General features: G+C 33.2%; 1 protein-coding gene across 1 annotated transcript in view; it reads right to left on the bottom strand.

The window, feature by feature from the left end:
• Positions 1 to 18627, bottom strand: part of LOC124530340 (dual specificity testis-specific protein kinase 1) — a 98131-nt gene that overhangs the window by 7464 nt on the left and 72040 nt on the right. The window contains exons 2-4 of the mRNA XM_047104476.1: positions 8530 to 8651; positions 822 to 1023; positions 475 to 560 (exon numbers count right to left, since the gene is read on the bottom strand). Of these exons, the coding sequence (XP_046960432.1) occupies positions 475 to 560; positions 822 to 1023; positions 8530 to 8651 (410 nt within the window). The remainder of the gene's footprint in view (positions 1 to 474; positions 561 to 821; positions 1024 to 8529; positions 8652 to 18627) is intronic.

The raw sequence follows: 18627 nt of genomic DNA, 5'->3' as shown, positions 1-18627 counted from the left end.
TCTTTACGATTCAACTTTTACTGTTATTCGTGTCGCTTCTTATGATAATGATATTGAAACCATCCTTAATAACAAAACAACCTTTGTTGATGAAACGACATCTTTTTTGCAATTTATATTACAGTTGTGACAACAACAACAACCAAGAGCCGAGATGACCCATCGGTTAAAACATGTGCATGTTAACCGATGATTACGGGTTCAAATCCAGTCAAGACCCCCCAGAATATTCATGGGCATAATTTTGTTTATAATTCATTTCGTGCTCGGCGGTGAAGGAAAACATCAAGAGGAAACCTGAATGTGTCTAATTTCATAGATATACTGCCACATTATGAATTCTACCAATCCGCATTGGAACAGCGTAGTGGAAAATATTCCATACCTTCTCCTCAAAGGGAAAGGAGGCCTAGCCCAGCAGTGGGACATTTATAGGATGCTTTTGTTGTTGTTATTACAGTTTAGGTTACTTACATTGGATGAGGTATCCTGGCAGCTAAGCCGAAGTCTGCCACAACGGCGGTATACTCGCCGTCGCCAACTTTTCTTAACAATACATTCTGAAAAAAATTAAAGTCAAAAATATATACATAGGACTAAAACGTCTTATGTGATTTTAATTATGAGAAAGTCATCAGCCATACTCTCTCAACACCTGGTTGTCGTAAACGCTAAGAGCATTAATCAATCGATGTGCTTAATGTCAACCATCAACCATAATATGGCGGAGAACAAATTTAGCACTAAAAGTATGAGGCATGAAATTATTTTTACGCCACAAAATCGGAACAAGGAAATTACGATGATAAGGATGATCTTACCTTAGTAGTAAGATCTCTATGGAAGACACCCAATGAATGCAAGTACATCATGCCCTCAGCGACATCGGTAGCTAGCGATATCCTCAAGGACTGCGGCAGCGGCTGAAGAGGCCTACCGAGTATTAGCTGCTCCAAAGACCCACCCTCCATGTACTCCGTGAGAGCGTGGAGTTGACCTTCGTGTACACACACGCCCATGAATCTGAAATTTTAATTTTTAAATTATAAATCGGCAAACGGTTTAACCTCGTTGTATAAGCATTCGATGTGCTTAGAATATTTAGTAAGTAAGTAAGTAATATTTAGTAAATAAGTTCCTGACGTTTAATTGGAATCAACATTTAACATATCATATCGAAAATTCATGAATCAATTTATTGTACAATAGAGCTTAATTATATTAAAGTATCAGCAAAACAAATCTACAGACTTCACCTTTGACGATTATAAACGTATTAATATTATGAAGTTTTGCTATGTTTGTAACTTGTTGTTTCATTTAGTAATCGTTTCTGGAGGGTAATTAAGAAATATCAGTCCTGGTACGTAAATACTGAGTAAAATATTAGTACCACGCAAAGTCAGCGTCGGTAGCAAGCTATGACTAATTCTGCAAGGACAGACGAATACGTATAACGCTGGAAACGCTTCGCTGAACCTCCTCAAGTTGTCAATGTAATTATAACGTTTTAATTATTGTAATTAAAATCTTAATTACATAAACATGACTTGCTCGTTCTTAGCAGATGAGTTAAACACTAAGTTAATTCTAGAAAATACATTTGACACAGAACAAATTAAATTATTGCAATAAATATTTAACGTTGTTACAGCGGCGTTATTATTCAAAGTTTAAAAAAAATATATATGCAAGTAGTGTCAAAGTACTTGTAATGGGAGCGGTGTAACAAATGCAGGGAAGTCAAAAGCAGAAACAACGGTCCACTTGAGACGACATTCAAAACACATTTTGAGGTTCAACCCTTTTGTATCATAAAACAGTGGGCATGAAATGCCTGGGGGTTAAAACACGTTCTCTATATGAGAACAAAAAACTATTGTATTTTTTGATCATTTTAATATGTTGATAATATAAGCTCAATAAACTTTCAAAATCAAATCATACTTTATTCAAGTAGGCTTTTGAATCGTCATTTTACAGAACTGTATCAAAAGCAAAGCTATCACCGATTTGGAATCATTCTATCGAGATGAAATGGCGATAAACTTACTTTTTTTCAATATTTGAAATAAGTTATGTCTAATGTAATATATCCTTCCTGAAAATCAACAAGTATTAGCTTCGCGCTTTACATTTTTAATTTTAAATGTAAAATAATAAATAAACAAGGAAGTAGTTGCTTAAACACAAAACTATCACTTAAGGGGTCTTGTAGAATGAGACCGGTGTCGGGGTTCATCAATCTATCAAGCAATCAATACAAATTGCCAATTAAGAATTGGCGTGCTGCGGTTAGAGAGGGCTCAATTATAATGCAAGTGCCATGATAAATAAAATAAACGCTTCAAATGATAGATATACACGCAGAGACGATCGCATCACATCTCGGTGAAAGTTCAAATCCTTCCTAGGAAGTCAACGTGAAAAGTGGAGAGTGAATATTTATTGTCTTTATAGGTTTACCTGTATATAATTATTATCATCATTATGTCTGTCTGTCCCTACGTATGCTTAGATCTTTAAAATTACGCAATTAATTTTGATGCGTTTTTTTTTTAAATAGATAGAGTGATTCGAGAGGAAAGTTTTTGTATATAATGCGTGGGTAATACAAACACTGATAATTTAAATATTCTCTACTATATTTAGTATCAGCATTGCCGTGCGAAGCCGGGTCGGGCCGCTAGTTTTTTAAATAAATATTAGTTTTTCACATTAGTTGAGAGCTTAATATATTATGGTATTCACTATGGATAAGCGAAAAAAGCGTTTCGAACGTCAACGAAACTATTATCGTACTTTTAACAGTAAAATTAAAGTGAAAATAAATAACCACTTATATTCACCTAACCAGGTGCAATGGTGTTGTATAATAAAAAATACATATTAATCAAGAACCCACAATACAACCGAGCTATTAAAAAAACTTATGAAATACGTAAATCCAATTTTTGTTTATTTTTTGTACTACTTCCATTGGAATAGGCTATAGTTCGTTGTCGTGATCCAATATAGATTAATGTTACTATTTTTCCATAAAATTTGCTTAAATGATAATGATAGTTCATAAAAGACTCGAGATACTTGAGGCATCTTATACAAACTAACTGGATTTAACCCAAAGTCACTACAGTCACGTACAGAAACGTTAAAATTGGAACTTGGTTTTTATCACGGAGAGAGATAGGAGAGATATAATAGTTGGAATGATACTTTGTATTGCTTTTCGAGTAGTATCGCATTAATCTGGTCCTAACGCCATACATTAATAAAACCTTAATATGTGTTTTTTAAGTCCTAGTTTATTTCATCACCTGTAATACATCCTTTAAATTATAAATAATCACGAATCGTTATTAAATAAATAAATATGAGACAACATCACAAACATTACTCTGATCCCAATGTAAGTAGCTAAAGCACTTGTTTTATGGAAAATCAGAAGTAAAGACGGTACCACAAACATCCAGACCCAAGACAACTAGAAAACTAATGATCATCTGCATTGACTCGGCCGGGAATCGAATCCGGGATATCGGAGTGATGAAAAATGAAAAACCGGTGTACACACCACTCGACCACGGAGGTTATATTCTATTTATTATAAAATGTATGAACATTAGTTTTAGCTGTAGCTTGATTTCTGATTTTGTTGTTGGTATAAATTTCAAATGTGTTTATAAAAAATAAAGCACTTACTTAAACACACTTTTCTATACTATATTGCGAAATATTAAGTAGTACGTTATATCTTGAAATTACGTAATTTTATAATTCGTATGTATATAAAAAAAGGTCGTTCAAAAGTGAAGAAGCGTCCTAGTTGCTGAGAAAAATATTATTCAACAATCGCATCAGAGGTGCATTGTTTTTATTTCGTTTAAGATAAGCGAGCAGGAAATGAACTGAAACAGTGCGCTCTATTGTTCGGGATTTTGTTGTTATTTCGTAACGCGTTACGTGCAAAGCGATTCTCGTTTAGAGAAGGCTTCGCTGTGACCTGCGGGCTAATTCCACTAACATAACGGTTATCATACTTTCCCGATTCTATTATGATCCAACTTCGACTACAAGTCAAAACTCAGCTTAATCGTAACTGTAAGGTTATTCTGTAACAAGAAACTCGAACCTCACCGCAGAACGCGAGTTTATAATATTACAATATTACAATATTAAATGCAATATGGAGCTGAGATGGCCCAGTGGCTAACCACTTAATTTGTGCTTGTAATTCATCTCGTGCTCGGCGGTGAAGGAAAACATAGTGAGGAAACCTGCATGTGTCTAATTTCACTGAAATTCTGCCACATGTGCATTTCATCAACTCGCATTGGAACATCGTGGTGGAATATGTTCCAAATGCTCTTCTTAATGGAAGAGGAGACCTTATCCCAGCAGTGAGAAATTTACAGGTTTATTTCGCGAGTGAGATACAAAATGTTTTTTTATTAAATCGTAAAATTTGACCCCGGCAATGATAACGTTTCGATTATATTCCGATGAAATGACAATTTGTTCGTAGAATTGACACCCTGACTAGCGTAAGCGCATGCGCACGGGGTGTTATACCAGTTATTCCTTGTTTGTCAATTGACACAACTTTGTAACGTTGATTGAAAAAAACGATCTGTAAAAGCTTTTTTTTGTGTAGATACAAAACAAAGGCACACTTGTATGATCAGGAGATGTTAAGATTTTAAAAGTGAAAACGGTTTAAGCAAATACGTAGTGTGAAGGGAGGAATGTTGTTTCTTATCATAACTTAGTATAACAAAGACGCTTGCCGCTGTCTGTTCCTATGTACAATCAGAGTAAGAAAACCTTCGTCAGTTTTCAAATCCATTCCTTTGTCAAGTCTTAAACTCTTAGTACCTTTTGAACCTAAACATCAAATCATTGCGACACAATATGTCATAAGAGTCGAGATGGATGGTTAGAACGCGTGCATCTTAACCGATGATTGCGGGTTCAAACCCAGGCAAGCACCGCTGATTCATGTGCTTAATTTGTCTTTATAATTCATCTCGTGCTCAGCGGTGAAGGAAAACATCGTGAGGAAACCTGCATGTGACAAATTTCATAGAAATTCTACCACATGTGTATTCCACCAACCCGCATTGGAACAGCGTGGTGGAATATGTTCCAAGCCTTCTCCTCAAAGGGAGAGGAGGCCTTTAGCCCAGCAGTGGGAATTTACAGGCTGTTGTTGTTGTTGTTGTTGTATGTCATTCTCGTTAACGTGACGAACCTTTTCTTACCCCGACTGTTCATATATATACATAGTTTCAAGAGGAAGGTTTTTGTATATAATACATGAACAATATAGTTAACCAACACTGATAATTTTAGAAGTTTCTAATGTGATGTCGTAAATAAACAAACTCTTTAGTATATTTTGCATCATTATTGCACCCGTCCGAAGCCGGGGCGGATTGCTAGTACAGATATATTTTGAACTTGTCTGTGTTATATAAATAGGATTTCAATTTATTAATTATCTCATAAGTTATGAGGTTTAAACAAAACAAATATTACGCTGTTTTTAGAATGTTTATTGTTCTCGAAATTTTAAACGGTATTCATCGACTTAGCTTTACCGGGTTCAGACGAGTCAATCGCTAAATCGAGAGCGTGTTTGAGTCGGTTTACAATTTTATGCAACAAATACTTATTACGAAGACAGCACAACGATTACCATAACTTTGGTTTATTAAATAAAACTCTTATTCTTCAAATACTAACTGTGCCCGCGACCTTTTACGCATTTGAATTTAACAAAAAAAAAATATATAATCTAAGTTACTCCATATTATATCAGTTATCTGCTAGTGAATGTGCCGTCAAAATCGGTCCAGCCGTTCCAGAGATTAGCCGGAACAAACAGAGAGAATTGTAAAAAATATTATTTTGGAATATGTACAGTGTATGCATTGAGTAAAAAGAGCTATTTTAATATTACAAACAGACACTCCAATTTTAGTATATGTATAGATATGTTTATGTACCGTTAATATCATAATATGTTCCATAAGGACGACGGATTAAAATAACAATTTTTGATTACATATCCCCATATGTTTAATACAACACGTATAATTTAATATACTTATAAAGTTTATACTTGCTGTAAGACTATATTAAAACACAAATGTAAATATATTCTTCAATAAATTGTTCAGAAGATATTATTTCTACCCTTGTCATAACTTACGGACATTGATGAATCATTATTATACAAATGTTATACATACATATTCTATATACAAACACACACTCCAATTCTGTTAATTGGAGTGTGTGTTTGTAATATTAAACAAACAGCTATTTACTATATACATATGCATGAATACATGGCACATATACCAAAATAACATATTTTACTATTTTTGTTTGTCAGTCTGTTCGTTCAGGCTGATCTCAGGAATGGTTGGACCGATTTTGACGGCAGTTTCACTGGCAGAAAGTTGATGTAATATAAGGAGTAAATTAGGCGACAATAACCACATATTGCACTTAGTTGTGTCTTTGGGTCATAGTCAAATGACCTAAAGACACAGACATACAGTTAAACATTTTTATAATAAGTTGTAACGAGTCGAGCTACCTGATGATAAGTGGTCACACCCGACCATAGTCATTCATACTGTAAGAAGTATTAATTATTCCTTGCACCGTTAATGCGCCGCGGCCCGCGAGCCATGGGAACTAAGATGTTACGTCCATTGTGACTATAAATTAACTAGTTCACTTACCTTTAACTGTTAAATTACTTTTAACTGATGAATTAAGGGAAATGATCGCGCACGGGTAAGATGGGGATTTTATTAGAGATTTTAAAGAGATATAAACATTTTCCTATGACCTATTGTACTTTTTCATACGTTTATTTAAAGATCTTTAAGATGTATCTATATAATTATGATTACAATTTTATTACATTTACATTACATAAAGGTTTAATCAATTCTTTTTTCAATCCATTATTTTTTTTATTTCATAACGAAAATGAATCTTAAAATTTTGTTGTGACTTCGATCATAATCCAAATAGATTAGATTCAATCGAAATTATTATCTACTTTTATCGTTCGGGTTTGAACCCACAACGGGAAACGCAAGCACTAACCGCCCACGACGAGGTCCCGTCCCTATTGTTGGGATTGACATTTCTACGAGCTTTTTCACATTAGAACGACCCGACAGATTTATCGTACCGTACGTGTCATTTGTATATCGGCATACGGATTTCAATAGCATCATTCACATTAGGGGGATCCGATAAATACATCCCCGAACACGTTTATCGGCATTGCATACGATAAAAAGAACGTTTTTTGGGCAATGGAATAACAAATAAACTCTATTAATAATAATATTATTCATTAAAGGAGTACTTTTTAGAAAGAAATGCCTGGAGTTAGGCTCGGGATCCATTACAGGAAACTGTAAAGAACAGCATTGTAAATCTGTTTATTTGAAAAGAGCTATGCGAGTTCTTTGCCGTTTCTTCTCGCTAGGAGCAGCTTTCCGAAACGGTGGTAGTATTTAATTATAAACAATTCAAAAACGCTTCATTGTGAAGTTGACTTGAATAAAATCGATTTTATTTTATTTGATTTGACATTGCTACGACTTAATAGTCGATTTGGGTGACGGTGTTGATATCGATATATCGATAAAAGTGCGCACGATACGCAGTGTGAACAGCACTAGGCGGCAGCCTGCGACCGATGAAACTATCAGACCGCCCTAATGATAACTAGCGTCCACGCGTTCATATTGCATACGTTTAATTAAAAAAATCAAGACATTTATTTAAACGTAGCTCTCTACCCATTCTGCATTCCTGGTAATTGAATGAGTAAATTTGTTTATATTATTACATTTTCAATAATTTTTATGCTGTTACTTTAATACTAATACTTCAAAGTGTTCCTCAGTCAGTTACAATTTATATTACAGAAATCCCACCCACAACAACTATAGACGCCTTTAAATTCGGTACTATGGGCGGTCTCGATAATGTAATCCGGCAACCAGTTTCCAGTGTTTGTTAGGATCAATTTCTCAAAACAACGTCGTACGGTACGATGATGTATGAAACAGAGGCGCTGGCGAGTTCGTTAAACGATAAATAAATAAAGGCACCAATATTGGCAGCTCGTAAATGTTCATGCAAACACCGGTTCTGTTATCTTTGCTTTGTTAATTTTACCGGTTTCGGTTATGAAATTTATTTCACCATGTATTTTGTTTTTTATGCGTACTCTTTTATTGTTATTTGAAAGTTTAAGAAACAATACGTTCTACTACGTTAAGACATCATTGTGTTAGCTATATGTCGATTTTTCGGATTTGTTTTAGTGACTTAAACGACTAGAAAGAGTTATGAATTAAATAGATTTTGGTTTCGAAGAATTATCTGTTTTTATAATCAGTTCAAATTATTTCGGAATTAAAAAAAAAAAAGAATTGTTACGAAATTATCATCCATATTTTATACCTTAGGAAATCAAACGATACTCACCCTAAGATGTAGGGGTGTTTTAATTTGTTCATCAGCTGTACTTCCCGGAGCATATTGGGACGGTTCGCCCTCTGCTGGTTCATCTTTAGAACCATGACCTTGCCAGAGGTCTTGTGTGTCACCTGAAAAAAAAAAAAGAAATTAATAAGGCGAATATTTTATATAATAGTTACATAAAATGTCACACGACAAGAATAGACGCTGAGTTTTTTTCTTGAATTTTCCGGATTAAATAATAGCTAATTATACCAACATTTTTAATTTCTGAAACAAATAAACACTATACAGAACAATTAATCATTGAATTTTAAACAAAAACAATTACATTCGTACTATTCTTAGTTTTGATTCTTTGTTTAAATACATATAGTGATGACAAAGGGTTTAAGTGTGTCATTCAATGTAGAGTAACAGAAAACTTTACTGAAGTTATTGTTTTAGAGGGAAAATTTTGATACAGCATTCTATACTTCGTATATTTTATAACGGTAATTTGCATCTTACAGACTGAAAATAAATTTATTAACATTTCCTTGCTTATTATTGAGCCTTGTATTGGGATTTGCAATAACAATAATGTTTTGCCGTCTAAAAATGCTCAGATCATTCTTAATATAGTCGTACAAACAACGTTTCTAGCTAGATACTAATTCATAGTTGCATATTTGTACATAGCTAACCTCAAAGTATGCTATTTGTTGTTGTGTTTATGACATGTGTGCGAATATACTAATGTAATCGATGTAACTTACGACACAGTTTTTTTGAATACGTATTAAAAATTAGGAAGTATCGCCTAAAATCAGCAGAGTCAATAATAATAACGAAAAATTCTTGCGTAAAAAAAGAGACCAACTATAAATATCCTGTTATCATTACACATTTCCTGAATTTATTAATATGTTTTATTGCAAAGGAATTTATAGTTTTGATAAACATACATTGCGTGTTCGTGCTCGGTTCTCGATATTGATAGTACGTGAAGGTCAATGTCGAAATACAACTAACGAGTCAACGGCATTACGAAATAAACACACAAGACAAATGTAGGTATATTAATATACAACATAAACCTAGTCGCTGAGTTCTAGCTGTAACGATTGACATACATCTATTAATCACGATTAGGGGGTGGTCGTGTAATCGATTTGGTTCTTTGGTAATGGATATTAACTACTTAATCCAGTATAGTAGTTAGTAGTTACTACAGTTGCCTCGTATAGAGATTATGAGATCTCAGGAACAAATCGAACTTTTTATGTCAAAGTATTCTTCAGTAACAGCTCTAAGTAAGAGTTGGTAGAGTGGTCCCGTGCCTCGGAAAGTTAAGATATTCCTTGTTCCTAATCTTTTTTTAGTTAATTCCACAGACATTTTTAACTTTGCCGTCTCGTAAATTCAAATCGTTTACAAAAAATACATTAGTGAAAAAGGCGTATTATTCGATACAAGATTTTGTAGATGATAAAAAAGCGTGGAATTAATACCTGTTGACTTCCAGGCAGGATATATTAATTTAATAATTGTATTAACTTAAAAATTAACTAACATGACTGTATTTTTTTAAATGTTGAAAAAGAGTAGCTACTGAGTTTCTTGCCGGTTCTTCTCAGTAGAATCTACTTTCCGAACCGGTGGTAGCTTCACTTAATTGTTAAATGACGATTCAAAAGTGCTTGTAAAAGCCCACTTGAATAAAGTATACTTTGATTTTTTTTTTATCCGTCCGTCATATTGGACTGCGACAATCCTCATTCTGAGTTATATTTTCTCTATGCATTGTATTTTTTTTATTTACGCATGGTGCATTGCCGAAATAAGTTAGGAACACATAATTATTTCAATCACTTATTATCTTGTATATTATATGTTTTATATGTTATTTTACTTGCTTAAATAATCTTAATAAAGTTAAATAATTTTAAATTCAATATCTAATAAATTATCCAATGTAAGATCACAACTGGCGTAAACTAATCGTGACGTCGTCTTGTTACAGTAGGCATTTAACAATTACCAAACTAAGTATCTTGGTTTAAGGCTTGTCAGAGTAGTGTAGTTCGTGTCACATAAACGGGACGATAAAGCCATTACACCGATTACTGAATTATGTCTTAGCTAATATCCTGTTCATACATCTTATATTCAATGATTTCAATGGACATAACCGGCTAAATATTAACCATTCCTTACATTGACAAAGTGCCGCCAAACTTAGGAATTAAGATGTTTTGTCCCTTGTGCCTGTTGACTGACTCAATCATCCTCAAACCAGAATACATAAACAGTGGTTAATGCTGCTTATCGAATCGCGAATGTCTTCTTCTTAATTATTATCTTTATACTGTATTTATTTCGTGAGCTATTTTTTAGTGTTGCCGCTGCAAATACTGCAAAAAAGTTTCGATTTCAAATCGTCTTTACCTTCGAATAAGGCTATATATAATATCTTTGAAATAATTAAAATAGAACTATTTATAACGGATGAATCGCGAAAATTTAAGACAACATTAATTAAAATAGGTTATATATTAATTATTACTTAGGAGATAATTAAATTATTGTTTAGTTAAATTTCGAAGGATCGATGTACGATCATTGTTGATCGTTTGTTGCGTGTGATGAAAGGGAAACTGCTCCAAAAATGACTATGTATCGGTAAGGGATTTTTAGCTTTATGGCTATGCATACATATTTATCAAATTTCACAATGGTTATTATATAAATTAAGAGAATATGACGTCAAAGCTTAACATATAAAAATATAGATATTAATATAGAAGCTTAGTCTACTATTTGTGTGGACCATGTATTATCGTTCGATAAGACCTCAGTAAACAAAGGAGTTCGGCTACTGATTAAACGTTTGATCATTTTATAAGCGTCGAAGTTCTTCTTGAAAGGATTCCGGTTTAGATATCAAGCTAAAGTATGTTCGCAAATTCTTAGAATACGGAACACAATATCGGTCTTGTATATTTTTAATATAAGAGTTTTTGCATATTCACCCAACCAAGTAAATATATATTTAATATATAAAGGTGTAACATGAATAACCATATTATATTTATATACGATATGTTAACAGTTTTTTCGATATGATGAGGTAGATTTGTAATATAGTCAAACACGCTTAAGATAAGTATTTGGGAACGATTTTAGTTTAATTGTTAATTCTCAACTTTCTAAATACTTATCACTTCCAATAATTTCAAGTGAAACAAACATCCATAACAGAATTACTGATAATCCAATAAGATTTCTGTTGACGCCATATATACAATGTTGTTGGAATGATACTAAGTCTGCTAGTTTCTTGATATGAAATTGTTTTCAAGTACTCTCAAAATCAAGAATTTTCTATCCATTATATATTTATTCGATATGGTAACAGTAAGTAATTGCAGTGCTTGTGATACAATTTACCAATTATCGAGCCCAAAAATACTTGAAAGTGATTAATAGTGAACAGTACACGATAGCCAGGTATTACGAAATGGATCACTCACGCCGTGCTCCAAGTGGGAACGTAACAGTATTCCACGCCCACGAATATCACGACGTTGCATCAATATGTATGTTGTTGCGTCGGATTTTAAAATATTCCCCAAAAATTGGTCACTAAAATCTATGTAAGAAATTTTACAAGTACGAGACGAATGAACACATTTAATTTATTTAAGGCATTATGTATCAAAGTCAAAAGTCTTTATTATATACAGAAATGATTACCTACGTGATATTGGCGAAATCTACGCCCTGTCGGCACGACTAAAAGCCATTAAACTAAGAATTGAATTGAAATGATTACACTTGCTTATTGATAGTCAAAAATCTACCACCGGTTCCGAGTTTAACACTTCAGACCTGACCAAGAAGCGGCGAAAGAAACTCAGAGGGATATACATTTGGTTCAGTTGCGACACAAATAATTTAAAAATTAAGGATCAATAGTTAGTCAACTGTTTATTTTCATTTTTATAGCGCTTGACGGACAAAATGACCTACGGATGACCTGAACTGACCTGATTATTGCGAAATGTTGGTTTTATCTTTTATAGAATCTTTCTTTCCAAGTAATTCTTTATGTACAATGTATGTGATTCTGGAATGTTTTCTTAATTTTTGTGATTGTCTTGTCTTATTAAACTTGAAAGGATACTTGACCCATTCCTTGTCTATTAATAGATTTAAATCTAATGAAGAAAAACAATAAGGCATGTTGCTAAGAATATACAAATGATTACAGGAACATAAATAAATATGGTATTGTATATAATTGTATTTTTGAGAGGAAATATTTACAAACGAAAGAGAAATAAATCTTGCCATTTATTATTGGTTATATTGAATATGTGTATTGGCAGCCTCAAATACAATTTAGTCTTGCAATATAGCGATTCTAAAACACACTTAAACAGAGAACATTTAAATTTTGACTTAGTAAGTGATAAAGGGTTAAATTGAAATAACAATACGTTAGGTCAACAATTGGTATGTCGTTGTTGTGCTTCGTGGTATACTTTATCTGCTAACATCGCTAAAAAGCCAATGACACAATAAGCAGGTTGTAAAATCGTTGTCTGAACTTACCTCCGAGTTCGAGTGACCACTTGACACGTTTCGAAATGATGACACGCTATTGTCTCAGACGCTGAGATCACTTGAACCTTAAGCCAGTTAGATGACCGATATGGGTCACTGGGTTGTAATTGTAAACATTATATCTAAACATCTCGTATTGTAAAGGTATAACAAGTCGATAACGGGACTGACATACATACATATATAATTGTATTTAACGAATATGATTGAATTTGAAATGTTGAAAAAGAGTAACTACTGAGTTTCTTGCCGGTTCTTCTCGGTAGAATCTACATTCCGAACCGGTGGTAGCTTCACTTAATTGTTAAATGACGATTCAAAAGTGCTTGTAGAAGTCCACTTGAATAAAGTTTATTTTGATTTGATTTGATTTGTGAAATATATTTTGAGATCATGCATTTTATGACGTCTGTAATTGTTAATATAACAATAAAAGTGTGAAATTACATTGCGATGTTCCAAGTCTACGAGGATAAATCGAAAATGTTGCTTAATAGTATTACATAATTATTCATCTCCAAAGCAAAAACAACTATCATCAATTTGTATAGAAATGTTGTTTTTTTTTTTTTTTTATTTCTTGCATCAGTGTAAAGTTAAATGTTTAGATATAAATGTACTATATTTGTCACGAGGCCAGCTAACTGAAATATTGTTCATGAGCGATGAAAAGGACGGATTCGATTGAATATCTTGTTTTGGTTCTTTGTTTCTTCGAGTATTCTATAAATAGGGAAACACTGAATAATCACTAATCAATCTCATCGAGTTTACGATCTTCGTATCGTTAAGACCGTTGAGTCTGTCTTTGTATATAACGTCATAAGTTAAGTTTTCTTCGTTTTTCAACCATCATTCAGCATTTTAATTTATATTTGCAACGTGACTTGCATTAGCTCGCTCATAAAGAATTTAAACCCTGTATATCTATTTTTATAAGTAAAGAATGCGTGGAATCTTCTAAGTATTTGCAAACAAAGATTCAACGTTAGTTATAACCAAAGTCAGCGCTCATGAGAGCGAGTGATAAGATAAGAATCCAGCGCACCTAGTGTCGGATTTCTATCTAGAGAAAAGTTTTATCTTTGTTCGCTACATGTTTTATTATGAAACGTTGAATAATACATGCAGATATAAAGAATATATTTATTTTATAATATTGAAGAAACTATAACAAAGTTTTTTTTTAAAGATTCAATCTTGACGATTCTCAAGACAAGTTAGTTTAGAAATTAGAGTTAGTTGAGTTTATTAATTAATAAAAATAAGAGTTTATGGATAATTTACTTACTCTCCCTGGAATAGTGTCGGATCACTGTAACACTCAGGAGCTCATAATTGGCCCTATTATTATCAACAAATAATATTTCTTTCATTGAAAATGTACAAAATATTACTTAAACAATCAATAATTTTGACGAATAACTGTTATGAATGTACGTTGCTCACGTATAGAATTCGAAGTACTGGGCACAAATCACAGGTTGGGGCAATCACACATATTGAAGTCCGTGGTCGAAATTCTGGCAGGCATAATCTACCCAGTAAAATATTTCATCTTTCATCTCACATCATACTAAGGTGATAATCTATACTGATATTAATATTATAAACGTGAATGTAACTCTGTCTGTCTGCCTATCTGTAGTTTTTTCACTACGAACTGCGGAACCGAAATTGATGAAATTTGGTATGAAGCAAAATTGACTACTTTTATTGCCTAACACATGACAACCAACACCCTAAAACTTCTTAGGTATATATTAGTAAAGTAAAGTAACAGCCTGTACATTTCCCACTGCTGAGAGAAGGCCTCCTCTTCCATTAAGGAGAGGGTTTGGAACATATTCCACCACGCTGTTCCAATGCGGGTTGGTGGAATGCAATGGGGCAGAATTTCGATGAAATTAGACACATGCAGGTTTCCTCACGATGTTTTCCTTCATCGCCGAGCACGAGATGAATTATAAACAAAAATTAAGCACATATATAATTATAGTGGTGCTTGCCTGGGTTTGAACCCGCAATCATCGGTTAAGATGCACGCGTTCTAACCACTGGGCTATCTCAGCCCTTGTATATTAAGCAAACAACAATTTCATTCAATAAATATCTCCTTCCGCTGCAAGTCACACGGTAGATTTAAAAGAGAAAATATCATGATGATGTTAATGTTATGTTAGTTACGTAACTATACCATGGCGTATGTACGTCGGTTATCATCTCACTCGACATCATGGGGTCCGGAACCTATGCGAACACTTTCGCTTCACTGAACCGTGTACGAACCTAACTATTACAAATATCTTCTTGATGAACCATTATTAGCGCTTGACTTTGATTGAATCGTTTTCACTATTTACTCGTAGCTGGCGGCTGCAGATATTAAAAATCAGTTTAGTATTATTGAAAGCACATCTGATCATATCAAGATATATTTTATATGAAACTGCTAATGTTATCATCGTAAGTACTGTACTGGTAAAAAACTGTACTTGTACAGAAGTACTGTACTTCTAACGTCTCATATTAAATTGTATGCGACTGGTGCTGCATTAAGTATAATAATATTCTTATTATGAATATGACAACCAATATTATGCAATGAAAATATGTTAATTGCGATCTGCTATTATTATTCATTTATATCAAAATAATGTGTGTGTTTGTGTGTTGTGTGTGTGTGTGTGCGTGTGTATGTATGTTTGTGTGTATTGTTGGAAGCTACGTGATAGTTTCTGATACTATCAACGTCCCTAGGTGTTATAACGTCAGTCGCGAATCTGTTAATTCCAAGACGCTCACTCACCCTCGCGAAGCCGAGACGGATAGCTAGTTGAGCATAAAAATAGATTTTTATTTCCACACGTAAGAAAAAAAATCACCAATTAATGATTGGAAGGTTATTTTTAATTAAAAATATTCAAGCTTTTATTTTTAATTTATTATCATTAATGAACATAACATTTCGACGCAATTTTTTTTTTCACCTTGACATTTGAATATTTTGGCAAGAGGCACGTAACATTGATTACAAATATACGCATATATGATAATACTGTATTACTAGGCAATTATTAATCTAAGTTAATAAACTAATAAATAATTTAATTTACGCCTTTATCTGATAAACTTTGATAAAGGACACATTCTACCGTGACCAATATGCGCCTTTACTGGAATTAACACCCAAAAGCAATTCCAAACGAGGCACGTTTCCAAGTAAATTTCCATAATTGAACTCTTTCAGCACTGTCGCTGCCGTAATAAGGATTCCTTTGACCTCAACTGCTAACTACCGTAATATGCCTTCCCGATACGGGAATACTGATACGATCCCGATAGGATTGTTGCTGATAGATGATGGCAAGTTACTGCCTCTGAGCCGAGGTTTATTTTAAAATTTATTTCTTAGTTTGAATATAGTAAATTCTGAATTTATTTATAGGAGTATTTGTCATTTTAATGTTTCGGAAAGATTTCTCGGACACTTTTAAAGAAGCGGAAAAATCACGAGCTGTTTCTCAAAGTCTTTACGTAGAAAGAACGAAATAACGTCGACCAAATATCCAATTTAATTGGCAATTAAACAAAAAAATATTTTGTGTTCATTCGCCGTTACAGATATGAAATTCGACTGTCGACTCTACAGGATACGAATTAAGGTTGAAAACAGATTGTTTTATATAGAATAGACATTAATTTATTTACCATTAATCCTATATATTTATCATCACCATATAGCCTTCTATTTAGTGTTGTAACAGACATTACCGAACATCCTCTGACTTTTCACACACTGTATTACCTTCACGAGTGTAACGGAACCATATCATTAAAATTTCACCTCCAATTTCGACATAACATAACTCTTTATTTTACAAACTTAATAAGAAATCACGACAACGCGATAATTTGAAGAACCAAAAAAAACGTAAATACCGGTAAAAGGTATCCAAAAAACAACTCTTTAAATATACATTTAAATACAGTAACAAAACGTGGGTTGCTTTCAAATAACATTTTTTAAAGTCTTCGTTTGTCCTATTAAAACCGAAATTCGGAACAGCTTTATGCAAAGTCTGCTAAGAACTTTGTATATTAAATTTTACCATAGAGTCGGAATAAGCCGGTAGTTTCTTGTACGTTCTTTCAAACATATTTTAATATATTGGAAAGTATTGTTCAAATTTAGAAAGTTTCAACGGTAATTTTCCTTGTTATAAAGTTATGAATAAACGTTTGTATCTCGAAATTAATTAGTTCTCAAGCGTTTAAATTACACTCACATTAAAGAAAAAAATTTAAATGATAATTATATGGTATTTAAAGACTATTAAGCGTACATTAAAATAGAATACAGTTACAAATAGAGGTAAAGGTGTTTATCGCTAAGAAAGCAATCTCTTATTGACAACCTTTGGATAGAAGACATCACTATATAATTATTATAAACTGCGTCTGTCTGAATGCAAACTGAAAAAGTACTGGAATTCCATAAGATTCAACAATGGACGAGTGATTCATGAGGAAGATTTAGCTTAATAGTGGGTCTCCAGCAACTTCGCATTTATGCGAAAGACTTTTTTTTAATTTGGAAATCTGACCTGATTTCGATTTCATTTCACTGTAATCTGCCAGTCATTTATCTATATTTGTCGCCAAAATGAAAATGAAACCTTTTTTAAGTGATATTTTTTTTTATGTCAAATAGAATTAGAGTTTGTCGATAACAATTAACTTTAATTTCGTATACGTTTTTCATTCTTTTTTTTATGCAGCCATAGGACCGCTCTCTAACCAGCCAGAACTTTTTCAGTTCTCAAAAAAGTTTTTGTTAAATCTCATTACTTTCTGCATGTTTTTCTTTTCAAAATGAGACCAAAATGTTTTTATGTGTAGCTATCGTCTCATATTCACTGGGTCAAAAGTCGGCTTACGTTATTAATATTGAAGATGTGTGTGTGTGTGTGTGTGTGTGTGTATGTGTGTGATTGTGCGTGTGTGTATGTGTGTGTGTGTGTGTATGTGTGTGTGTATGTATGTGTGTGTATTATTCATGCATGTAAATTGAACGAAATATGACGACGATTGTTAACGATGTGGGAAAGTATCGTGTCAATTGGGAGCATTGTGCTTCCTGTAAACTACCAGTTACATATACAAACTTTTTAAGTAGACCTCTTTTTTAACCGGGACGGGTATCTAGTTCTATCTAGTTTGTCTGTTTGATCGTGTTTATCTTAAACTCAGTACAATTTCTATTTTTTTTTCGATATAGCACATTTATTGATATAAAAGTTATCGACTATTTATAGCAATGACGTGCTACGCGGATGAAGCCGTGCGGAACGGCTAGAAGGATTAAAGCATTACAGATGTTAGAAAAGTATAAACTAAATTAACTATTTGACGACCTCCGTGGTCCAGTGGTGTGTACATCGGTTTTCATGGGTACGCCACTCAGAGGGCCGGATACGATTCCCGGCCGAA

Source organism: Vanessa cardui, chromosome 6, assembly GCF_905220365.1.
Source record: "Vanessa cardui chromosome 6, ilVanCard2.1, whole genome shotgun sequence".
In the NCBI taxonomy this organism is placed as follows: domain Eukaryota; kingdom Metazoa; phylum Arthropoda; class Insecta; order Lepidoptera; family Nymphalidae; genus Vanessa; species Vanessa cardui.
Note: the sequence above shows the minus strand (reverse complement) of the source record. Positions and strands in the feature narration are given on the sequence as shown.